We start from the raw sequence: 23,879 nt of genomic DNA on the forward strand, positions 1-23,879 counted from the left end.
GAAATTTTTTTTATGGCATCAGCAACTTTAATTTGTAAAGGTTATTGGTCTAACATTATTATATAGATTTAATAACTTGAGTCATTAATTATTGAGACTGGAGGGCCAAGTGGGGCATGACCTGTCCATCAGGTAAAGAAAGGATCAAAGATGGAAATGTAATATGCTGGAAGTTGTATTTAATTATATCAAAAGAGTAAATTATTTTATTAAAAATTTCATTCATTTCTACTATTTAAAATTAATTCATATACATCAACTTGAAATACATGTAATGTGTCAAGTATAATTATCTAATTTTTCGTTAATTACGTCAACTTTTAACAATAAAAATGATAAAATTTTTAACAAAAAAAAATATTTGCTTTGATTTAATATACATAAATTAATTTACTAAAAAAAATAAAATACTATCTAACGATTAATTTATAATTCACATGGTTTCACTTTGTGGATGCGCTCACTTTAGGCAAAGCAACACAGAGCAAAGAGGATTATTATCCTATCTCATATTAACGGAGTTTAAGTCTATAAAGTTTTTATTTGGACTGTAATTTCTTTAAAAGACATTTATAGAGGAGGCAGCTTTCAGTTTCAGAGCACAGACCACGTGAGGAACAGCCAATGCTATGTTGGGTACAATCCTGTCTGCTTCAAGGACTCAGGCACTAATGTCTGTTTCAGAGCACAGCTGTTGTCCCTCTCAATTTTTACGCTGCTCCCTATATGCACATTCTTCAATTCCATTAAGGGGAAAAAAATGAAATTTACTTTTTGCTCCCTTTGATCCAATTATAACCAAATTGATACCTTCACGCTTCACAGTTGCTAAACAAAATTTACAACTTTAAAAATATCACCTCTGGCAAGTTTCAGCCAGCTGGTAAATCTATATGGCCATTGAGACAGCTTTATTTGTGTATGTTTCATTACAGGGGACTGGCTAGTCAGCAACTGCTGCAACAATAGAGGCTTCCATTTAATACAACTGAAAGGAGATCAAGTAAATGGTAATTAAGGACATAAATAGGAAGTTAGTACATCTATTGATAACAGAAGCACAAAATGTCAGAGTAAAGGCATTACGGATCTCACCTTATATTGATATCAATTAGTTCTGATTGTCTAGATGATAGAAACCAAGGTCAAACAAATGAAGTCCCAGTCATGAAATCAAATTATGTACATAGCATACAACATATGCGATCACAAATAATTGCTTGGCATTGAACCCATTAAAATGGTATTTTCATTGTCCTTGTGCTCCATCTCTTCTTGCTTTGTCTTTGAAAATAGTCTAGATAAGAAACCCCCAGGCAACAACTCTGAGCTTGACCTCTTCCCTAACAAGTCCAATGCTCCATTTGCCCCAAAACTCAAACCACAGATTTGACTATTTGAACATCTCATAGCCTCGTCTGCTCTAAGTACTGCCCCACAAGGACAGTTTGCAATCGCTTTAAAGCAATGCTTATGGAAAACTGATCCACAGGATATACACTTTTCAATCTCACCTTCCTGTTAAATACTTATTACTGTCAGATCGTAGCAACGAAAAAGGACCAACGATACACAATTTTCACCTTTCTCAAGCAATATATACATGAATAGCAAAATATGCTACATTTTTTCTTTGCAAGAATTACCAGCGAGCATGTATATAATAAGTAATGCTCAGTATCAAAATTTGAGGCATTATTAACAGCCAAAAGAAACTATAAAGAGCATCATGTAGTAGGTGCTCATGAAATGATCAATGCCAAGGGTTATAAGAAAAAAGTTGGAAGGAAAAATTCATCTAGGAGCAACTGATTAGCTAGACAGTAAACAGCAATAACCAATGGCATGTATACTGACCTGAAAAGGAAATATGAGAGATGATGGGTCAATACAAGAGTGGCGAGCGCTGCAGGGGACTCCCACATCACAACATATGAGGCATTGCTCTATGATATGCTCCTGGATTTTCTTTGATACAGTTTCCACCATAACAGGAAGAGCTGACATGAAATTGACACATTTACTTCAAAGTCAAATCAACATGGGAGGAGAAAGCTGAAAGAATGAAAGGGAATACTGGAAAAAGAATTAAATTCAAATCCTATGTTGCAATGTAAAAATAAAATAAAACCGAATGCAAATAGATTTAAAAAAAGGAACAAAAGATCCAAAGTGGAAGTCTTGTCTTATTTCCCAGGTAATACAGAAAACATATTATCTAATGACTTTGCACTCATTCTCAGATAGACAGACATGGATTACTTTGAAAACCTTAACAATCAAAAACTTCAAAATTGTGTCATTTGTAGTCTGTGCATGTTTGATGGATTTGCAGGTCAGTCTCCCGAAAAGTGGCATTCTGCCTGCCTTTTCTAAAAAGGAGAGATTATTGGATGTATTAATTTTTTAGATGATCGTGACCTTTTCATGATTAGATTGTTATAAAGTCTAGCCTAACAAGGTTTTAAGCTTTATAAATTATCTCCAATAAGCACCAACTGGCTAACCCAACTACCATCACAATCATATGTCAGAGAGAGAGAGAGAGAGAGAAAAAGTACATTAATCTTAAAGGAAAATTAATAAAATGCTCATAAACAGCTCTGGCAGCAGTTTGCTTATCTTCCATTCTGAACCCAAGATTTATAATGCAAAATAACAACATAAGCAACAAAGCCCTTAGAAAACAAGTTAACCACTAATATATTTAAAGCTGAAAATGTGATAAAGGATCTGCCACTAAATTCAAATGCCTGTGATCAGAAGCTAACCTGCAAAAGCTCCTTTGGAAAGATCAATGAGATCTCTAAGTGCAAAAAAATCATTGCTTTCAAGAAGATATCTTCGAGACCCAAGTCCTTTGTTAATTGACATACGAAATGGACAGTGAACATACGGAAGCATCTTTCCTATTTTTTTCCTGATGCCCATAACATGGTTCAGAGCTGGAACCTTTGAAAATAGGAAAGGATTAACAGCACTGACACAAAGCATGGGCTGCAAAAGAAAGGGACAAAGGCATTTAAAACACATGGCTTAACCTTTAAGTAAACATCTGTGAAATTCAAATGTTACTTGAAGAAATTTTCATTAAGTGCATACATAAATCTTAATATATATATAAACATGCACTGTACAACAGATTTCTATTGGAATATAATGAACATCTAAGTTGCTCATTCGGTGATCCTTATCTTTAAATCTTGTGAAAGTCTTAAGAGGGAGTAAGTCAATTGTTTCTGTAAGGAGGAGTAAAGACATATACCAGAATACCACTAATTTCCATACTGTAAGGGCATACATAAAAAAATACCAAGTCCGGGTTACCTTTAACATACAATTCACCTATACCTATATTCTAACATGTTCCAAGTCATTACCTGGTCATGTATAGAATCCAGATATGATTTAGCCAATTGAGAAACTGGATATCGAGTAAAATCCCAATGATGCAACACTCTTGCTGGTAAGACTGCCATCTCATTTGTGTGACAGGAAGAACAAAACAACTGGCCAGTGTATTCACAAAGTCTAGGCTTTCCCCATCCAAAAGATTGGACAAAATCTCGCAGTAGAGTCATTCCTTCATCAAAATGTTTGTGGCATCCAGCACAAGTGTAATGTTGAGTTTCTAACAGCTGTTTCATTGATTTTGGTGCTCGAATTTCAACAATAAGCGATATAGTCTTCCCTAAAGGAGAAATATTTTCTGTGCCTTGCCCTCTTGAAAAATATGTACTCTGAGACAAATGGGTATTTGATGGAGGAATGCCAGGAAATGCATCTTGAGGTGACAAAAACCAAATCAATGCACCGGGAGGGTTAGAAGAGAACCTAGAACATATAATGGAACGTAGGCATTCTTGAATAAGAACACTTCTTTCAGCAATAACATTGGGAGACGCATTCCCAAATAACTTTCTAGATTCTGTTTCTACGGATGACCAGGGAGGAGGAAGATTCCAACCTTGTTCAGAGAATATTGATTTCAAGCGACGATAGAGAGTACAGAAATCACGGTATCTGCGTTCGACCTCCCACTGGTCATCGCCACACCACACTCTTATCTTATACACAGTGTATTCCTTTACCCCAACCAACCTTTCACTAAGTGAGACATTTCCTTTCTTCTGCTTTGCGCCCACCACTTCAACACCATCTATTCTCAGTATACGTGCAGAGCGCAGGTAGGCATCGTCTGCATCTGACGTAGAAGGATTTGACCCTCCATCTTGTAGAGGAAGCGGTAACCGTGGTTGGATAATCCTATTACCCTGAGAAAACATGGCTCCAGGAGAGTCAACAGACTCAAGCAAAATTTCTTCCATGTCATGGACTACCTCGTCATAAAATTCATTAAGCTCAACATTCTTCATCTGCAAGATGAAGTGGATGAACAAAGAAAAATATCAGCAGCTTAAAGTGTAATTTAAGTGAGCTGGAGCTCCAAAGGTTGGCAACCGCTTAAATACATAAAACAGTTGACCATCACAAGACACAAACTGAAAAGGGTGATGTATTGATTTTGAAAATAAACCATCACATACGGGACTCACACAATGGCTAGGGATTAAAACTAAGGGAAGAAAAGATGGAAGTTTTATTGATCTAATGGTTAAGCTACAAAGTAGGAAAGTGGCTATGGATCCTAATCACTGGATTAACTTCCCACCCTTCCTACCAAGCAAAGCCTTAAGTAACTTATTTCTAACTCCGCCACACAAATGACAACTCTGTAGTAAGTCAGTACACTTAATAAAGGTGAATATAACACAAAACATTAGACAATGGAAAACTATGGTATAAATGAGAGTTAGTTACTGCTGCAGCTCATCTTTGAACCTTTCAGCAGTTCCTCGCAAATTACTCCCCCAACCAAGTTCAGGCATCATCTTGTTTCTTGACCAAAGTATCCAGCCAACCAGTAGTTCAATAAGATAGAGAAAAGCAACAAGCTTCTCCAGCCAGACCAAAATGATTTTAGTCTAAGTTAGTATTTGTTCAGTTCACTAGCAATGTATAAACGCATGCAGCCAACAGTTGAAATCCATAAGCATATAATAAATCGTAAACAATCCAAACTGATAAGGATACTAGAGGCTAAAGAAGAAAATTTACAAGTGACTGACCTCAACCACTCCAGGATGTTCTTCAAATTCATCTGGTGGCACAGGAAGACTCTTGAATGTAGTGCTCACTTTACTTTCACTTGTAGATGCGGGTGAATCTGGTTTGCAATTGTTGTAAAGCTCTGCATTTGTTTTTTGAGGATAGTAGACTGGATGGACACAATCATCAAGGGCATCCAATTCTGCTTCATACTTATCGATTTCCAGTCTTTCAGATAATTTACTCTCATCAACAACAATGAATTCCCTGGCTTCAGAAGATTGATGCTGCCTTACCCTGTCAGAATCTACAACATTCAATCCTACCTCGACGGGAGCTTTTTCTACAGGGGGATCCGGGTCCATTGCAAAGACATCAGTAACAGAACAAGTTTCTAGATACCCCATGTCATCATCAGCATCATGGAGTTGATTTTTAGCAACAGCAATATCTTTCACATATTTCTCTCCGTCACAAATCCTTGAAGAACTGACTGCATTGACCGAATAACATTTTGCCTCTTCTACTGTATCTTCAGCCACAGGAATGTCTTTTACTTCTAGAAATTCGGATTCACCTGAACTCGGAAAACCAATAGCCATTGCACCGAAAGTATTAAACTCCTCTTGCAATTCATCCGAACCTTGAAAACTTTTCCTTGCGACGGAGGCATCTAGCATGAAAGCTGCCAGATCACCCATGCCCGCTTCTTGCTCAAAATCATCCCAATCATTAGCACCAAACGCCACAGACGAATTAATCCCCAAAGGATTCTCGATCATATTCTTATTCTCATCATCTTCTTTCTTCCTGTAATAAGGATTATTGCTAAACTCGTCTTCATTCGTCCCATAGTTAGACATCGAATCTTCCCCTTCAGAATGCTCATATCTTGATGAATTCCCATCTTCCTCCCTTAAATCCATGTCCAAACATGAAGAGCTACCTTCTTCAACACTTTTAACATTAAGAAAGCTCCTTCCTTCTTCGGTTCTGTCCTTCCGAAACTCAATTCTCCGATTAGGTGGAACTTTTAGGTTCCCGTCCAAACTGAAATTCTCAAAATCATCACCTAATGCAAAACCACTAAAACTCCTCGCTGACCCGAACTCAGATTCTCCGAAACAGTCATTGAATGTAGCTATTGAACTGGGCGTTCCGAGGGCGGAGTTGGCGCTGCAATAACGATCGAGTTGGGATTCTCCACAAGATGAGTAGTGCGGCGACGAAGCCGTGGAGGCGCCGTCCGATCTCGAATGGGATAAATCGAGAGGATCGGAAGAGGCGACTTGGGCGAGGTTGTTCTCGCGAGTCCCCTCTTCATTAATCATTTGATGAATGGAAGTGGAGAAAATTAATCAAACGAATCCACAGATAGATTAATAATCAGCTGAAAATGAAACTGATAGAAGGGTGTTAGGGTTTGATACTATTCAATTTACACTATGTTCGGAGAAAAAATATGAAGAAAAGAGAGAACGAAGTTTACGAAAGGAAATGATGTATCTGTAATTTTTTGGATAATTAAAATTTATAAATGAAGTAATTTTGTAAATTTTGGATGATTAGATTGTGTAAAGTAGAAAAATAATTGTTTATAATAATTTTTCAAAATAAAAAATTATTTTTTATAATTTCTAAAAAACTGTAAAATGGAGTATTTCAAGAAAAATAAGAATATTCAATTCATTTACTTATTTTTGCTTAAAAAAGTTTTGTTTTTGGATGAATTGCACTTAAGGTTACTCAATTATTAGTAAGTTTATATTTTAGTTACACAACTTCAAAAAGTTGCAAGATGGTTACTGAACTATTCAAAAGTTTTCATTTAAGTTAATAAACTATTAAAATCATGGTTGTATGGCTTTCTTTATTCGCTCTACTTGCGCTAATTGAAAGTTTCTCATGAAACAACTTTTGAGAGTCACAAACTTATTAATCAAAATTCAAATAATTTTTTTCTCCGATCTTTAACATCGACTGTACTTTAATCTAAAGTATGTTATTCTAGCAATTTATTGGTTGGAGCTCACTATCTAGATTTAAAGAAGGAATATAACAGTTTAATGACTTAAATAAAAACTTTTAAATAATTCAATTACTTAAATAATTTTTTAAAATAATTTAATAATTATTTTGTAATTTTTAAAGTTTAATAATAAAAACAAAGATGTTTTTGTGAGATAAAAGGTCAGGGAAATTTGGTGGTGGTCTCATTATTCTGAAACCAAAAATGTGCATGCTGATTGAAGATGAGGATGGGTTATTTCACCGCATTGGTTATTCAGCTATATTAAAAATAAATAAATAAATACTTTTATATAATTAGTAAGAGTTGTCATTAAAACATCAACACAGTCGGGGAAACTTGAAGACCCCCCCCCCCCCCCCAAATAAATCATCCCACTCATTTGTAGCCAGCCAAGCAATAAAAAGACCACTCCAGACCAAACTTTTACTTTGTTTACGCCTCAACATTACTTGCTAAGCCCAACTATGATTTTGATGAGCCTGAGCTTCTACAATATCACAACCTCTAAGCACTCCATACATTTTGCAATATATCCAAATGGCCAACACTCAACCCTCCTTCAGACTTGGGTAGTTCCCATTGCTGAACCCTCCTTTCCTTTCCATAAGAAGGAATTGCAAAGCCGAATTACAGATGGAATCAACACAACCCTATACTAAAAGTTTTGTAGACCCAATTTTACATATTGCAGCAGTTGCAACCTACCAGTTTGAGCTCACCGATTTGACATAATAAGTACTAAATTGATATTATACCCTTTTTAAACTTGACACGTCATCTTCCCGTTACAAAGTTAACGGTGGTTAACGAAAATGGACCAAAAAGACACGTTCGATTAGTTTGATGGCCATTTTGTAATATTTTATACTTGGGTGACCAAAAATGAAACATAAGCATAGTTGAGTTACTTGCTGTGTAGTTTTATCCTTTGTTATTGATGCCAATTTCAAAAATACTTAACAAAGCTCGGCTACTATTCTTCTCGCCGCCAATAAAATCCTAAACCCTAACAAAAAGAAGCTAACTGTATGATTCCTTCGGCAATGGCGAATTCGACCGAAACAGCCGTGGAATCTCTGCACCATATCAAGTCAACAGAGCCACCGGAATGGCTCGTGCCTAAACAGGAGCTCTCGCAAGCGGTTCGAGCGGCCTCGAAGCTTCTGTTTTCTAGCCTGAAACCGCATTGTCCAAAGTCTCCATTTGATCAGCTTCTGACCGAAGGGTTCGACACGGAGCAGATATGGCAACAGATTGACCTCCAATCACAACCGCTACTGTCCTCCCTCCGCCGCGAGGTCAAGAAGTTTGAGAAACACCCGGAGGAGATTTCCAAGCTCAAGGATGGTGGTGTAGGAGGAGGAGAGAAGAAGAAGGTTCTAGAACAAATCGAGACTGACAATGTTGTTAATGATGACGAAGACGATGATGATATGGATATGGACGAAGATGAAGATGATGAGGAAGAGGAGGATGAAGAGGGGGAGGAAGAGGAGAAAGAGAGAGGAACGGAAGAAGAGAGTGAGAATGAAGGAGAAGAAAAGGGTGGCATAGAGGATAAATTTTTGAAAATCAAGGAATTGCAAGAGTATTTGGAGGAGGATGAAGCTAGGGAATTTGGCTTGAAGAAGAAGAAAACAAAGGCGGAATCTAAGAAGGAGGAAGAAGACACAGAAGAAGAAGGTGATGACGATGAAGATGAAAATGAAGGAAGTGAGGATGACGATGATGAGGCACAGGAGGAGGAAGATGGGGTAAGAGCAACTGTCCTTTCTCCGTTTGGCTGTTGTTTGATAGTTTTGTTTATTAGAATTTAATGCAGTTCATATTATGCAGCTCGGGCTCTTTGATGGGAATGATGAAGAGGATGAAGATGACTTGGAAAATGCCAGGTTCTAATTTGTGAATTATATTTGCGTGTTTGTGTGTAATTTGACTGTTTGTTAACTTTACTTGTTTTCTTCTCCGTTCTTATTATTGAAGTGAAAGTTTACAGCATCTAAGAACCGAATCTAGTTATTTCTAAATTTTTCTAACAATAGGAATGCTTCACTCTTAATGCTTCACCATAAATGATTCTATTACAACCTATATAATGGTGTTGGTATTGCAGCGTGAGAATATCTGTTGTAAGACAACACTGCTTATTTTATGACCTCTGCTATTATAGTTGACGGTGTTATTACTTGCAATTTCTTAGTTGCCCTTTAGTTTATGAGTATGTAATTGTTTATTTTTTAGGTTATGCACCTCTCTTTATATTTGGGATTTCCTCATAGTAGGATGATGAACAAAAGGTCCATCTATCACCTCTCTTTTACCCTGATGGGATATGATTCTTCCTTAATGAAGTTTGGTTTTGGTTGCCTTCAAATTCTCTAGCGTTTCTTTTCCTTTGCAGTTATTGTATGCTAAGATCGTTTATATATTCTCACTAGCATCTTTTAAAATTTAGACCATCAGTAGACCTTTTATTTCCCCTTCTTAAACACTGTGCCCTTGTTATACTCAGATATGAAGATTTTTTCAGTAGAAAAAAGAACAAGAGTTCCAAGGAGAAAGCCAAATCTAGAGACATGTTGGAAGAAGATTCAGGATCAGGTGATGAACAAGATGTGGATAAGGTAGTTGGAAACCTGGTTTTGTAGTCACTTGATGTCTCTAATTTGAAAATATATAATGAAATTTTATATACAGTATGGATAACTACAACTTGTCACAGCTGCTTTGATGGTTTAAGAGGGAAATAGTTGAAGTGAAAATAGCTAGAGAGAAAAGCTGGTGAAAGGAAAAAGAAGTTACATAACAATAAGGGTTTTTTCCCTCCATTATATATTTGCTATTACTCTTTTTTTTCCTTCCCTTTTTTGGATAATTTCACTAAATTGATGTTACTGGCTTGATTAGTCATGAAATCAAGCATATAATAGACATCTATAACTTCAATCAATAATATTGCATATATTGGCTTTATGAGACTATGTTTCTGTTTTTCCCTCTTTTACAGAGAAAGGATGGCCCTTCTAAGCATGAAAAAGAACTTGACAAACTCAGATCTAAAATAGAGGAAATGGAGAAGGCCAACTTGGATCCAAAAGTTTGGACAATGCGTGGAGAGGTAAGTTTTTCATATAAGCTGTCGTGGTATTATTTAGTACATGCCCTTTTGGACAAGAATAAGATTATTTATACTAAGATTTTAATAACAGGTAACTGCAGCACAAAGGCAAAAGAATAGTGCATTAGAAGTTGATTTAGATTTTGAGCACAATGTCAGGCCTGCCCCTGTAATCACAGAGGAGGTTACTGCATCACTTGAAGATTTGATTAAGACTAGGATCAGTGAGGTAAGCTTCTTCCCCAACTGCTAGGATTTGAAACTTGTTCTTTACTAATTTAATCTACTTAATACAGATGTTTTCATCACAATGTTTCTTGTGAATTGTGAAATGTCTGTACTTTTCTCTAAAAACTGCAGCACTGCCTGCCTTTCTCTTTCCTTTATCTGTTCAACATTTATACAGCCTAGTTTGTTTAGTACTTGAAGAGGTTCCAATTGGACTGGTTGAACTTGAAAACTTGGAAATAAGCAGCCTATTCAGTTATCAAGTCAAGATTGTAGATACTTGATTTTGATTCCTAATATATAATCTCTGAAAATAGATCAATATGTTGTTTTATAGGAAATTATGTTTCCATGTATATGTGAAGCTGATTTTAAATAGTTAGCGACAGTGTTTCTCTAAATATTTCTTCATTGAAGATTGTTTCACTGAGGGTTGCTTTACTGAAAATTGCTTCATTGAAGCTCTTATTAAAGAAATCTCCTTGATTTAACACCTCTCTTTTCTGAAAAGCTCTGTCATAAAAGAACTCTTTAGTAAAATCTTCATTAAGCTAAAAAAGTGAAAATAGCTGATTAGGGTATTTCTCTATTTGGTTATCCCCAAGAGCTTGGCTTTGTGGATAAGATATGATGATAGTTAAGAGATCTCTTAACATTTCTATGAAGTGCTTCTCCTTTTCTTTTAGTTGATTCCTACTCTATTATAGTACTTGTTGGTTGTCATTGTGAAATGACATTGGGATTGACACAGACGTAATATGTGTTTAACACATGATTGGAAATGCGGACACAGCCTTGTGCCTAGCTAAGATAGCTGTGTCTGGAGAAAGGGGGGCACGATCCTGTGGCATTGGACAAATTAGAGCATTACTTTCTTTTAATTATGAGCCCAAATATTGATAAGTGAAGCTTTTTTAGTCTTATTGCTATCGAGATTGTGTGATAGATGTAGCATTACTTTCTTTTAATTATTAGCCCAAATTTTGATAGCTGTTCATATTTTTTAAAATTAGTAGTAAAAGATGAATTTGATAAATGAAGCATTTTTAGTCTGATTGCTATCGAGATTGTGTTGTGCAGTCTTCGTTAGGTGTGACTTCCATGTAACCCTACATGTGATGCTTAGATTTTTCTTCTTGATTGTGTGATGCGGCCAAGGAACCTTATGTCTCAAGTGTTTTTCCCCTTTCTGTTTCCATATCTTTTTATCCTTTTTTTCCTTATTTTCTTTAAAAGTTCAATTAGTGTTATAATCCTTAGTTTCCTAAGCAGTTCTGTATTAGTGTTAACAAAATTTAATATGATTTTATTCAGGGCCTGTTTGATGATGTTCAAAAGGCTCGAACTTCATCATCCAAAGTGCCAAGAGAAATCAAAGAGCTGGTAAGTTGTATTCATCATTAATATGTTCTTTTGAAGGTTCTCATGGCTCTTCTCTTTTTTAATTAATAAAGGAAACTAATTATTTCTAGCTGTATGTTTGTATTATTGCAGGATGAGAGCAAGAGCAAAAAGGGTCTTGCTGAAGTTTATGAGGTTTATATGCTACGTGATTTCATATTACCATTAAATGTTGTACTAGATTAAACATCCTCTCCAATCACCCTACTGCACTTGTGTATTTCTCATCCATGTACCAGCTTTTATAGATGCTCAGTTCAAGAATCATGAGTGACAAATCCAAGTTGGGATATTTTATTCTTTTTCTTCTATTTAATTGCAAAAACTGTATACTCCTTTGCAGGAAGAATTTGTCCAGAAAACAGATCCAGCCTCTGCCCCGTTGACCTTCTCAGATGAACTAAAGAAAGAGGTAAATATTATATGGATTTGTTTTTCTTTTGATACCCTAGTCCTACAGCATTCTAGTCAAGAATGCACCTTTATATTAGTTTTTGACATTCATACATCTAACATGTTTCGTTTTTTTAATCTTCTTTTACCAGGCCAGTATGCTGTTCAAGAAACTTTGCTTGAAGTTGGATGCTCTTTCTCATTTTCATTTTACACCAAAACCTGTATGCTTCTCATTTGGTTTCCCAATGGCTAAATACAGTAAAAATCAGTTTGCTGTAGTGTTTATATGGTGTCTTGATTTCTGTAGGTTGTTGAGGACATGTCTATACAAACAAATGTCCCCGCCCTTGCCATGGAAGAGGTACAAACTTTTCCCAATTATTTTCTAAGAATTTTGGTCTTGTCATGGTTTGACAATTTCTGACATGCATGCGTTATGATAATATTCCTTGGTCAGGTTGCACCTATGGCTGTCTCAGATGCAGCTATGCTGGCTCCTGAGGAAGTTTTTTCTGGTAAAGGTGACATTAAAGAAGAAGCAGAACTGACAAAGGCAGAGAGAAAGAGGAGGAGGGCTAACAAGAAAAGGAAGTTTAAGGGTAAGGAAATTTAAATTTCTTGGAGAAGGAAAAAATAATAAATGGATTTTGGGAATGTTTAGATTCCCATGCTTTGTAATTTAAAAAATCTGTTGACAAAGAATATAGGAAAGATGTTGGCAAAGAAGCCTTTCCTGCATATGATTTAATGCGCTACCTCACTAGCATATATTTTTTAATGAATAATCACTACCATGCATTTATTTATTGAAAGTAAACCCGCGATGATTATGATGAGACTTAGATTTGGTAATGGAACAATGATTGGGTGCTAGCTTTCTAGCCATTGAGTTTTATTTGTTCATTTCATGCAAGTTTTATGGTTTATGATTGTCACCTTGATTACAGCTGAAGCAGCTAAAAGGATGGGTAAAAAGGCACGACAGATGATAACCGTAGGCAACAATGACGAAGGTTTGTATTGTATTCCTATTCTACCTGCTATTGTTGGTGGTAGTTAAAAGTACCATGAGACTTTTATATTAGGAATCGGATTGTATTTTTCTCCCTCTAATAAGAAATGGGCAAACTAGTCCCTGGACATTAGATCAAAGAGCAAACTGATTTTATTTGTTAAAAATTGCATCCTTTTCTTCAATTAAAGTTGGTCCTTGTATGTTAGAATAAGGTACACGATGTAATGTATAGGGATTAATTTGTCTATTTTTTTAGGAAAGGGGGCAAAATGCATTATACTCTTAATATAGGGGCTTTCATGATACTTTTACTGTTGGTTAAGTAAATTGGTTAATTTATGGTACGTGCAGGCAGGGAAGGATAGTTTGTGACCTAGTTTTGGTGAAGCGGGGGAAATGGCATATTCTAAAGAGGGAAAGACAAAGCATGCATCCATGCATACTTAATGTTACTCTTTATCTCTGTCTAGCTTTTGCAAGCTTAGAGCAAGCCAAACAATGAGACAGAGGTGGAATCAAATCTGGTATTTTAGTTCCTAAGAATATAATTAATATTGGTTACAAGTTTTGGTAGATAATGTTTAATGTTTACACTGACAGACAATAATAACATTTGCTATTGTATGAGCCAATTCAAGTGTTATTAATTGCTTTTTCACTACGTATTCGCTCACTTTGTACAAAAAGAAAAGATTGCAACGTGACGATATAAAGAGTTACTGTTAGAAAAGACTTGGAAACATTCAATATGAAATATCATATCAATGTGGAACATGATTTCCAACTTCTTGATTTGTTTCATTAATATATTAATGATCACGAGTCACACGCATGGATAAGTTTAAAATATTAAAACTCGAGTGCAATTTTATATGATATTTTATTTTATTCAATTTTCGTAAGCTAACAGCAGTATTGATATTATATAATTTTACGTGATATAATTATATAAATGTATATAATTAAATTAAAATTGAACTAAAATTAAAGTTTAATGTGTATAATTATATATAATTATAATTCATGTATCAAATTACATATTAAAATAAAATTAATATATAATTTTAATATTTACCCCTCTTACCTTAAATTCATAAATCAAATACTATTTTATTATATGTACATGTTATTAAAATTTAATAATGAACTTTCAATAAAATAATATGCTGATAGAAAGTGAGGAAATGGCAGAACGGCAAATCAAAATGGTGATGGAGCAATAATGCTTTTCTTGTTCATTGATGTACCGATAATGCTTGTATGCATTAATGAAAGTAAGATCATAAACGTGGAGCGGTATGGTAAAATTGTCCACTTTAGTTTTAGGCGGCGAATAGATTCAGGTTTTTTCGGGTGTATTTTAATTTTGCCGCGCTGTAAAAAAAACTAAAATTTACTGAACCCTCCACCAACCCCAAACCGAAGCCCCTTCTTATTTCTAATTCTGATGCTCCATTTGCGGCAAAAAAATTGTCTAATTTATGGTGCATATTTAATAATTAGCTTAATCCCCACTCATGATTTTCTCCCTATATATTTGCTCCATTGCCCATTTGAATTCCACTATAGTTTTCTCAAATAATAAATAGTCAATCTTTGTGGTGGGTTTTTATTTGACTTAAAATTTTCTGGGTTCAAGAGCAATGGCGACAACAGTGTTTCTACAGCAGTCTTCTTTATTTTCTTTCTCTTCATTTACTCACAACAGCCGCCCTTTAACTAAACTTTTCGATAGTAGTACCGCAACAATTGTCCCTTTCTCTAACCGGCGTCGTTTCAGAGTTGTTTCTGACTCTGTTTCTGTATCTGCTCTGCCCACTGTTCGTGGAAACTCAAGCTCATCAGTTGGTTCAATTAACGAGGTGAGAAGATTTTATGGTGCTCATTTTTGTTTGGGAAAATCAAATGTTGATATATATATATTGGGTTTTCACCGTTTCAGTTGATTGAGTGTTTGATTAATCGAGTTGATTTAACGGAGTCCGAGGCTGAGGCATCTCTTGAGTTTTTGTTAACCGAAGCTAATGAGGCTTTGATCAGTGCTTTTCTTGTTTTGTTGAGGGCTAAAGGCGAGACTTTTGAAGAAGTTAGTTCCTTTTTACCCCCTTTTTTTAAGTGAATTTTTTGGACAATTTTGTGTGATCAGTTAACATATTACTTGGCTGTGACATCTAAGGTTGTGGGATTGGCGAGGGCAATGTTAAAGCATGCTTGGAAGGTAGAAGGGTTAAATGATGCTGTTGACATTGTTGGAACGGGTGGTGATGGAGCGAACACCGTGAATATATCAACGGGTGCTTCAATATTGGCTGCTGCTTGTGGTGCAAAAGTTGCCAAGGTCACTGACAATTACTCAATTTAAATCCATTTTCTCTCATTCTTTCTTTCTCCTTGTTGGGTCTATTAATGCAACATTTATTGTCCTACTATCATTGTCATACTTATTGCTTGTGTCTGTGCTACAGCAAGGGAATAGATCAAGTTCCTCTGCCTGTGGAAGTGCTGATGTATTGGAAGCTTTGGGGATAATTCTTGATTTGGACCCTGAGGTTGGTGCCTCTTTAACCATAGCATTATAGTTGCATTAATGATATTGTCATACTAGGATTAGGTCCCGCAAGTTTTTTTAGCGTGCCTTTTTTTATCATTGGAGGCATATCTTGTTTTCTGTTTCTTTTGTCATTAGTTCAATGTAAAAGCATCTTGGTGAGAATTGTTAAAGCTCTTCCAGGGGGAGTACTAAGTTTTTCTATACAATGCTTGTCAGGTTATTGTGTAGAAAGTGTTTGATAAATTATTTAACTATTCTTGTTTCTTAATTAGTTTGAATTTTTTTTTATAGGAATTCTACTCTTTAGGTGTTGCAAACTTATACTTGGTTGCAGTAGTAACCGTTGCCCATAGTCAACTGATGGATAATCTGATAGAGAATTCTATTGGAATGTTCAATATCCCATAATGTTTCTTAAACTTGTACCTAATTACTGCTTCTGTTTTTTTCCTTTTCAAAATTTTTAATAGAACAACCTGCATGTTTTAATATAATTACAAAAAAGAGCCTATTCTGTATGACCTGTTAAGCTTTCAGTTTTAACGCTGTCTGTTCTGCTATGAAATGGAAATGTTACTTTACAAATTAATGCTTACTTTCAATCTTTGGGTCCAATTGATGTACGCTTTTTATGGCCTACTGTTGAGAATTTATGAAGATTCTTTGTTCCTATCGAGCAACACAACATACACATCAAAAACTTTTAAGGACTACCATCTACTATTACCTTCTACCAGAACTCTGCGTGGGTGTCAATAGTTAATATCATGACTGGTTGGTTTTTATGTTGTCCATGCTGCAAATTTGTTTGGTTGGTTTTTACTTCTAGATGTAAGTGGAAAATAAAGGCATTAAGTAGCTGGCCCACTGAATTAAATGAATGTAACTGTACCAAATATCTTAAATATAACCCTTCACAGATGTTATTATGGCATTGAATTTTTCTTTTCTATTTCTTGAAGGGAGTAGTGAGCTGTGTGAATAAAGCAGGAATTGGTTTTATGATGGCACCAAAATATCACCCAGCAATGAAGATTGTGAGCGGAGTTAGAAAGAAGCTGAAAATTAAAACTGTGTTCAATGTACTGGGTCCTATGTTGAACCCTGCAAGAGTACCTTTTGCTGTTGTAGGTGTTTATCATGAAGATCTAGTAAGTGTTCTTTGCGCCTTATAGCATTCTTAAAAGTTCTCTCTTTTGCTCTCTCTCCTTGCAGCCTAAGAAAGTAAAGATTTCTAGTGTATTGATTTTTTCTTTACCAAAAAAACTATTTTTATTTCCTTCTTGAATTAGTATCTATACTTCAAGTGACGCCAACTCAGTGAAGAAAATTACATAGAAATCACATTCATATTATAATAAGAAATAAATTGGGGGGTATTTGGGTCTGTTTTTCTAATTTTAAGAAATAATTACTCACTTAGGAATCTGCTTTGTTACTTTTGTTTTAATTTATTTTTGAATATAATAAGTTTTGGAAAAAATTACAAAGTTTCATGGATAGATTGGGTATAATAAATTATTGTTATTTACAGTTTCATTGATATTGTCCTTGGTTGTTTCCACTATGATCACTTTGAATCTGAATCTTCTACTTACGGTTAGAGTGATGCTATCAATCTGCAAGTGAGCCTAGTTTTCAAGAATTGGTTCCATTTGACCAAACTGAATCCATTTCCATTGCAAGCCTGCAAACTTGCATTCAGGTTCTATAAAACAGACTTTCTTTACTACACTTCCCTGACCTTTTAGCAATGGGCCTTTCCCTGCTTTTCCTGTCCCTGAATTGTGATACAATTGCTGGATTGGGAATTATTTTGTGGATAGATTAAAGGCTCAAGGAGTTAGCTGTGTCTCTGCTGGCTTAAACATCTTATTGGTTGAACCTTAGCTAAAATGTCTTTCTGTTGGCAAATCCTCAGTTCATGTCCTTATCGTTGCCTATTTTCCTTGGTTATGTTTAAAGGTTCTTTGTTAATATTAGAATATGTTAGGAATTGTAATATTCTACTAAAATAATATACTGATAATGTTTGAGTTCATTTTAGGTTCTTAGATCAATGTAGTTTCCTGTCATGCAAACCCAACAAAATTATATCTTGATTTTGCAATTGGTACCATGTGATTTTCTCTGTCTGATCAATATTTGATTAAAGATACGTGTATAATTTAGGGTTCTGTCTCCAATGTTCCTCTTTTATTTTGAAAATGTACTCCAATATACGAACCTTTAGTTGCCACAGGTTTTGTGTTTCAACATCAATCTCTTTATTTTCAGGCTGAAGAAAGATATCCTGTACCATATATCGATTCTCTAGTCTTTCAATAGCAAAACTTAACACTTGAGTTGTAGATATTGTAACCACGATTGTGTCCATTAACCTTCCTGATAATAAAAGTAATTGCTGATATTATAAAGGAAAAATAGTAATACATGCATAGTTGCTTGAGCACATTAAAACTGGAGTGGTGCTATACATGTGATCTTATGTTTAACTATGTTGCTCGAAAGAGTTAAAGACATGTTAAAGTACTTGCATTGTTATGTAATTTGATAGTTTGCTCCTTTGAATTCATCACTGAGATGAGTTGTGACTGTAGGTCTTCAAAATGGCCAAAGCACTACAACGGTTTGGCATGAAAAGAGCATTAGTTGTGCACTCAGAGGGTTTAGATGAAATGAGTCCCCTTGGTAAGCTTCATTTTATTACTCCTTTCCCTCGGCTCAATCATCGGCTCATGTCGTCTTTGCTTGCTGTTCCTTATATCTAAATCATTACAATCTCACAACATATATCCATCCATACAGGGCCAGGGCGAGTCCTTGATGTCACTCCAGAAAAAATTGAGAAGTTCTCATTTGATCCATGTAAGATCTTGTTTGTATTTCATGATGTTTTCTTCCTTCCTTTATTGAGACCATAGATGTATTTTATTGAATGATACACAAGATTTTGAAACTGCTGTATTTATATACTGATCAAGTTGTGCTAAGAAAATACAATGTTTGGACAGTGGAATTTGGCATTCCTCGTTGTACTCTAGATGACCTGCGAGGTGGTGGCAAGAACTACAATGCGGATGTGTTGAAGCGTATTCTTTCGGGGGAGAGTGGGCCCATTGCAGAGGCACTTGTAAATAACTTCTTTTCCTTCTTTTGTCTATGTGCCTATACGTGTACTTTTTTGCATGCCTATCATTATTTTTCTTTTAATATAAAATAATGGCATTCCGTAAACGCTGAGACGATATTCTGATACGAAAGCAAAATCTTCATGGTTCAGATCCTTAATGCAGCAGCAGCTCTCCTAGTGAGTGGTCATGTGAAATCACTTTCTGAAGGGGTAGCATTGGCTCGTGAGACACAATTATCAGGAAAAGCTCTAAATACGCTTAATTCATGGATAGATATCTCCAATGTAAGTGAAACCACTTAACTTTCCTCCATAGTGCTTTACTTTTTGGGCTTGCAACTACACCTCATCTTCTCTTCTTCTTCAATGCAGAAAGTGAATGAAAAAACTACAGTACAGTAAAAGCTTTGGAAACTTTGGGTCCACATTCATCACAAATCTCAGACTTTAAAAGGAACTTTATGGGATCACCATGTAACAGTGGAACATTTGAATATACCAGATAAAGAAATTTGGTTGCAAGGCTTTGGGCTTATATCCTGTTTTATTGCTTTGCTAGATTGTTCTCAAGTTTTCTTTTCATGAAATATACTTGAAACAATTTCTTTTTAAGTGTGGAATAATAATAAATTAACCAAATTAACAATCTGCAAGTACCAAATTGTTGCATATCATTATTGAAGCAGTTTTAAGTAGAAACATTATGTATTGAAAAGGGATATGAAGTCTGGTATGGTTCCACTGCAAAGAAAATTGCTTTGCTGTTTATTGTGTGCAGAAAGGTTTGGTGTCAGGCATTGAGATCGACAGTCATGGCACCAGCATCTGAGAGGAGGTTCAGAAGCTGACCTGCTTGATACTTGGCAATAACAGCTGCAACAAATAAAAGAGTAATATTAATATTATAACCCAAAATAACAACAATTGCAATTTACTTTTTTCAGAATTATGAGTTAACTAGAAACCATGACATGAACCAACAAGCAAAGCAAGGCAAAGTTGGGCTTACAATCACAGCCACCAATATGTGTTCCTGCAATGAAGACATTAGGTACTGTCCTCTGCCCAGTCCACTCTGCCAGAGCTGCTTGCATTTCACCACCATCACCTTCCAAAAAAAAAAAAAAGAAAAAGATTTTTACAACAACAGCAGTAGTTAAAAATATAATTGTTTAAGAGATAGTTGGCTTACTTTCTTGATCCAATTCAATGGCCTTGTAAGAAGCTTTTAACTGAGCAAACAGCTGCTTAACCCTATTACAATACCCACAATAGGTTTTACTGCAACAGAAGCAAAGTTATAGATTAGAAATAGAAATCCCAAAATTTGAAGAAACGTAACCATATATAGCAGTATTCAATTCATGATTGAAGAAGTTTAAAGGAATCGGAACTTGGGTACCTGAACACAACAACGGGGGTGGAGGAAACGATGTGCTTGACCTTGTCAAGTGCCATTTGGGTATCTTCCTGGCTTAACTTGTTGGAGCTTAGAAGGGAACCCATGGCTGTTTTATATTAGGACCGGCTTGGTGGGGTGTCTTAAACGGTGAGACTAGGTGTCCCAACTATCAAATATGGAATTTGGTGGCAGCGATTGGAGTTTCCAGCTGGTCAGCTTTTGTCAGGCAAGACACAGAGTTGAGACGGTCGATGCAACAAACAGAACTCTCAACTTTCACTATTTATTTCATCATCACCACCATTATTATAGTTGACAATAAAGCAGATGCGGTGGGCTTGGTTCCGATTAGAGGTATGTTGGGCCGGCCTCAATAACCTTCCACTCGGATACTAATATTATATTACCAATTAAAAATCTTTTATCAATTGAACTTTTCTTTTCTTTTAGTTGTTTTAATATTTTAAAAAATTAAATTTGACCATCAATTTTTTAAAAAGAATTAGATTATTAATTTTTAGAGAATATTAATTAAAATATTAAATTTTTAAACATGACCGCTTACGTGTATTTCATATTTTTTTATTAATTTCTTTTATATATTTTTAGAAAATTTAAAGTATTTGTTGACATAGTATATAATACAAATAATATCATGTCACATGCACATGTGGGCTATCATATGTATTGTTATGATAACATCATTAAAATTAATGTTTTAGCTAGTATTTCTATTAAAAAGCGATTTGATTCTATTTTAGAATAATAATAGTTAAATTAAACTAAAAAACCAAATTGATAAAATCGTAGATATTGAGGACTAAGTTTATCATATGAAAATAACAAAGCGTTAAAGTCAATAGAGTGCGAAAAGGAAAACCAACAAAGTCAATAAACTTAAAAAGACTAATCCTGCAATTTAGATAAAAATGAGGAGTATTCGTATATTTAACCGGACTATTTATACCTAAAAGAATTACTCAAATAAAAAAACTAATTATAAAATTATAGCGGGATATTTACTGAAATTAAAATAAAAGATAAAAGACTATTTCCATACTTTTAAAAATTGATGTAATTATGTAGTTTTCAATTATTAAATATATATAAATTACTCGAAATTTGGAAATATCTAACACTTGATGCCCACGCAAATGGACTTGGTCCCCAAGAAACGCATATGTTTATTTGAGGAAGAATCGGTTTTGTTAATAAAAAATTAATAGTCCCAGTGCATCACCATCCACTTCAAAGATACCTTTAGACGTCCGTCTTCAAAGTACAGCTGTACGCATACATCTTTGCCTAATTTATATGCTCCCTCCCCATATAAAATACCAAAATATCAAATATAAACCTCACTTAAACCCTACAAAGTTATACTAATAATTAGTTGAAACAAAAAAGCTTACGTAGTACCAAGAAAAGATACCTTGTTTTATTGATCTTCAAGTCTTGAGGATGATGATGAGTCGTGGTTACACCAGGTTAGCCAGCTCCATGTTTACAATGGTCAGCCCTCGATTCTTTTCCACAGCAGCAACACGGGGGGTCCTTTCCAACGACATGGTGAAGGCTCCCGCTGTTGGACTTGGCGTGCGCTGCAGGAGCTCTATGGCGGCCATAGTTGGTGGTGACAAGGAGCAGGAGAAGAAACAAGCAGTAGGCGGCGGCGGCGGCTCCGCCAAGGATGACAAAGAGATCGTCAGTTATTGGGGCTTGGATCCAACTAAGGTGTCCAAAGAGGACGGCTCCCCATGGAAGTGGACCTGCTTTAGGGTACTATAAATTGGTCTTTTTCGTGCAACAGTCTTTTTATATATAGTATATATAATTTTTTCTATGGGCCCTTTTTTCCAGCCATGGGATACATACCGGGCAGACTTGTCAATAGATCTGAAGAAACATCACGCACCGGTGACTGTGCTTGACAAAATGGCTTATTGGACTGTCAAATCTCTTAGATGGCCTACAGATCTTTTCTTTCAAGTATATTTCTTGATATATATTGTTTTACGTACGTACGCATGAACATGATTACAATATTATGTATGTTTTACGTACTGGTACAGCGGAGATATGGTTGCCGAGCAATGATGCTGGAGACAGTGGCAGCAGTGCCAGGAATGGTGGGAGGAATGCTATTACACTGCAAGTCATTAAGGAGATTTGAACACAGTGGAGGTTGGATCAAAGCACTGTTGGAAGAGGCTGAGAATGAACGTATGCACCTAATGACATTCATGGAGGTGTCGGATCCTAGATGGTACGAACGTGCCCTTGTATTTGCTGTCCAAGGTGTATTCTTCAATGCTTACTTCTTGGGGTATATTATATCACCTAAATTTGCCCATCGAGTGGTGGGATACCTTGAGGAAGAAGCAATCCACTCTTACACCGAGTTCCTCAAGGAGTTGGACAATGGTAACATTGAGAATGTGCCAGCTCCACCTATTGCTATTGATTACTGGCGCTTGCCCCCTAACTCCACTCTGCGAGATGTTGTTTTGGCTGTGAGGGCAGATGAGGCACATCACCGTGATGTTAACCATTTTGCATCGGTAATCAATTAACATCCTCACTAGCTCTAAATTTCACTCTTTTTTCCCTCCATTCCTAGCTAGTTAATATATCTAAATAACAATTGTTGTGGTGTATGTATGTATGTATGTAGGATATACATTATCAGGGACGTCAGCTGAAGGAAGCTCCTGCTCCGCTCGGTTATCACTGAAAACTGCCTTGCTTGCAACTTCAATTCACACACATATATATACCTCTTCTTCTTTTTTTCCTTGTAATCAATAATTATGGTTTATATAAAGTCATATATGATATGAGTGCTGGTTCCTTTATTAATTCAAGAGAGGTAAAATCAATAAGAAAACCATTTTGTAAATAAATAAGAAAAAGAGTTTCAAGTATAATCTTACGTTATACTTTTAGAAGTTTTTTGTTGGGATGCTTGTGTGGGGGTCTGATTTTTTTATCCTCTTCTGGTGTTGTTTTAAGAAGCTTCTTCTGTGTATGGTTTTTATTATTAATAGCATCTTAATGGCTTAGGAACGCCCCCCCCCCCCCCAAGTTTGAGGTTTTTGGTGTGTACAAATTTATCTGTAATTAGGACCTGAATAGAAAAAAAAGAAATAAACTCTATATGTAACTAAAAATATAATTAATTCTCATATACTTTAAAATAAAATATATGAAAAAGCTTGAAGAAGCTAATATAAAATATATGAAAAAGCTTGAAGAAGCTAATATGGATTGACTCAAGTAAATGAGCTCTCGTCCTATTATGTATTTATGATCACTAATCTGAAATTTAGATAAATTTGAATCGCCTACCCGCGACCCTGTTAGGCCCTACCAGATGGGTTCATGCAGGCCTTATAGTGGGGGATTGCAAGGAGAGTTCGCGATTACAGTTCGTATATACCCCCAACAGTAACCATATGTATAAATATTCGATTATCCCCTTCAATGAGAGATAA

The 23,879-nt window shown here is 35.5% G+C and overlaps 5 protein-coding genes across 8 annotated transcripts; 3 read left to right on the forward strand and 2 right to left on the reverse strand.

Annotated features, from left to right (window-relative positions):
- Positions 1–482: 482 nt before the first annotated feature.
- Positions 483–6,609, reverse strand: LOC105765731 (uncharacterized). Of its 3 annotated transcripts, none has more exons than XM_012584970.2 (6): positions 5,130–6,609; positions 3,381–4,376; positions 2,772–2,997; positions 1,858–2,000; positions 1,096–1,518; positions 483–954 (listed from the first exon to the last, which is right to left on the reverse strand). In XM_012584970.2, exons 1-5 carry the CDS (start codon positions 6,438–6,440, stop codon positions 1,207–1,209), a joined length of 2,988 nt encoding a protein of 995 aa, XP_012440424.1. In that variant the 5' UTR covers positions 6,441–6,609; the 3' UTR covers positions 483–954; positions 1,096–1,206. The 3 variants fall into 3 exon arrangements, with proteins under 3 accessions (XP_012440424.1, XP_012440423.1, XP_012440421.1); XM_012584969.2 differs by having other exon boundaries at positions 483–957; XM_012584967.2 differs by having other exon boundaries at positions 483–988.
- Positions 6,610–8,091: 1,482 nt separating this feature from the next.
- Positions 8,092–13,960, forward strand: LOC105765737 (M phase phosphoprotein 10). The gene is made up of 13 exons (XM_012584979.2): positions 8,092–8,895; positions 8,978–9,033; positions 9,654–9,765; positions 10,149–10,259; positions 10,351–10,488; positions 11,802–11,870; positions 11,982–12,023; positions 12,232–12,300; positions 12,434–12,505; positions 12,592–12,645; positions 12,742–12,883; positions 13,232–13,297; positions 13,651–13,960. The coding sequence occupies exons 1-13, from the start codon at positions 8,170–8,172 to the stop codon at positions 13,662–13,664; spliced, it is 1,671 nt and encodes a 556-aa protein (XP_012440433.1). The 5' UTR covers positions 8,092–8,169; the 3' UTR covers positions 13,665–13,960.
- Positions 13,961–14,733: 773 nt separating this feature from the next.
- Positions 14,734–19,636, forward strand: LOC105765739 (anthranilate phosphoribosyltransferase, chloroplastic). Its single transcript, XM_012584982.2, has 10 exons — positions 14,734–15,161; positions 15,242–15,385; positions 15,476–15,637; positions 15,765–15,848; positions 16,813–17,001; positions 18,451–18,541; positions 18,659–18,718; positions 18,865–18,983; positions 19,134–19,268; positions 19,356–19,636. Exons 1-10 carry the CDS (start codon positions 14,943–14,945, stop codon positions 19,383–19,385), a joined length of 1,233 nt encoding a protein of 410 aa, XP_012440436.1. The 5' UTR covers positions 14,734–14,942; the 3' UTR covers positions 19,386–19,636.
- Position 19,637: 1 nt separating this feature from the next.
- On the reverse strand, positions 19,638–20,676 carry LOC105765741 (glutaredoxin). The gene is made up of 4 exons (XM_012584984.2): positions 20,386–20,676; positions 20,176–20,264; positions 19,993–20,091; positions 19,638–19,856 (listed from the first exon to the last, which is right to left on the reverse strand). Exons 1-4 carry the CDS (start codon positions 20,487–20,489, stop codon positions 19,774–19,776), a joined length of 375 nt encoding a protein of 124 aa, XP_012440438.1. The 5' UTR covers positions 20,490–20,676; the 3' UTR covers positions 19,638–19,773.
- A 944-nt stretch (positions 20,677–21,620) lies between these two features.
- LOC105765740 (ubiquinol oxidase 2, mitochondrial) lies at positions 21,621–23,333 on the forward strand. 2 transcript variants are annotated; one of them, XM_012584983.2, is made up of 4 exons: positions 21,623–22,164; positions 22,246–22,374; positions 22,458–22,946; positions 23,060–23,333. In XM_012584983.2, the coding sequence occupies exons 1-4, from the start codon at positions 21,847–21,849 to the stop codon at positions 23,117–23,119; spliced, it is 996 nt and encodes a 331-aa protein (XP_012440437.1). In that variant the 5' UTR covers positions 21,623–21,846; the 3' UTR covers positions 23,120–23,333. The 2 variants fall into 2 exon arrangements, with proteins under 2 accessions (XP_052481336.1, XP_012440437.1); XM_052625376.1 differs by lacking the exon at positions 22,246–22,374 and having other exon boundaries at positions 21,621–22,164.
- Positions 23,334–23,879: the final 546 nt, after the last annotated feature.

This window comes from Gossypium raimondii, chromosome 12 (assembly GCF_025698545.1).
Source record: "Gossypium raimondii isolate GPD5lz chromosome 12, ASM2569854v1, whole genome shotgun sequence".
NCBI lineage: Eukaryota > Viridiplantae > Streptophyta > Magnoliopsida > Malvales > Malvaceae > Gossypium > Gossypium raimondii.

Excerpts from the sequence above, each read along its gene's own strand:
- LOC105765737 (XM_012584979.2), top strand. The coding sequence starts at position 8,170 with ATGATTCCTTCGGCAATGGCGAATTCGACCGAAACAGCCGTGGAATCT. Across the intron at positions 10,489-11,801 it reads TTAAGACTAGGATCAGTGAG|GGCCTGTTTGATGATGTTCA; the intron begins GTAAGCTTCTTC and ends GATTTTATTCAG. Across the intron at positions 12,884-13,231 it reads CAAGAAAAGGAAGTTTAAGG|CTGAAGCAGCTAAAAGGATG; the intron begins GTAAGGAAATTT and ends CCTTGATTACAG.
- LOC105765731 (XM_012584970.2), bottom strand. The coding sequence starts at position 6,440 with ATGATTAATGAAGAGGGGACTCGCGAGAACAACCTCGCCCAAGTCGCC. Across the intron at positions 2,998-3,380 it reads TGGATTCTATACATGACCAG|CCCATGCTTTGTGTCAGTGC; the intron begins GTAATGACTTGG and ends TTTCTTTTGCAG. Across the intron at positions 1,519-1,857 it reads CTCTCATATTTCCTTTTCAG|GAAGGTGAGATTGAAAAGTG; the intron begins GTCAGTATACAT and ends AGTATTTAACAG.
- LOC105765739 (XM_012584982.2), top strand. The coding sequence starts at position 14,943 with ATGGCGACAACAGTGTTTCTACAGCAGTCTTCTTTATTTTCTTTCTCT. Across the intron at positions 15,162-15,241 it reads CAGTTGGTTCAATTAACGAG|TTGATTGAGTGTTTGATTAA; the intron begins GTGAGAAGATTT and ends TCACCGTTTCAG. Across the intron at positions 19,269-19,355 it reads CATGGATAGATATCTCCAAT|AAAGTGAATGAAAAAACTAC; the intron begins GTAAGTGAAACC and ends TCTTCAATGCAG.
- LOC105765740 (XM_012584983.2), top strand. The coding sequence starts at position 21,847 with ATGATGATGAGTCGTGGTTACACCAGGTTAGCCAGCTCCATGTTTACA. Across the intron at positions 22,375-22,457 it reads CTACAGATCTTTTCTTTCAA|CGGAGATATGGTTGCCGAGC; the intron begins GTATATTTCTTG and ends GTACTGGTACAG. Across the intron at positions 22,947-23,059 it reads ATGTTAACCATTTTGCATCG|GATATACATTATCAGGGACG; the intron begins GTAATCAATTAA and ends GTATGTATGTAG.
- LOC105765741 (XM_012584984.2), bottom strand. The coding sequence starts at position 20,489 with ATGGGTTCCCTTCTAAGCTCCAACAAGTTAAGCCAGGAAGATACCCAA. Across the intron at positions 20,265-20,385 it reads ACCCCCGTTGTTGTGTTCAG|TAAAACCTATTGTGGGTATT; the intron begins GTACCCAAGTTC and ends CTTCTGTTGCAG. Across the intron at positions 20,092-20,175 it reads CATTGAATTGGATCAAGAAA|GTGATGGTGGTGAAATGCAA; the intron begins GTAAGCCAACTA and ends TTTTTTTGGAAG.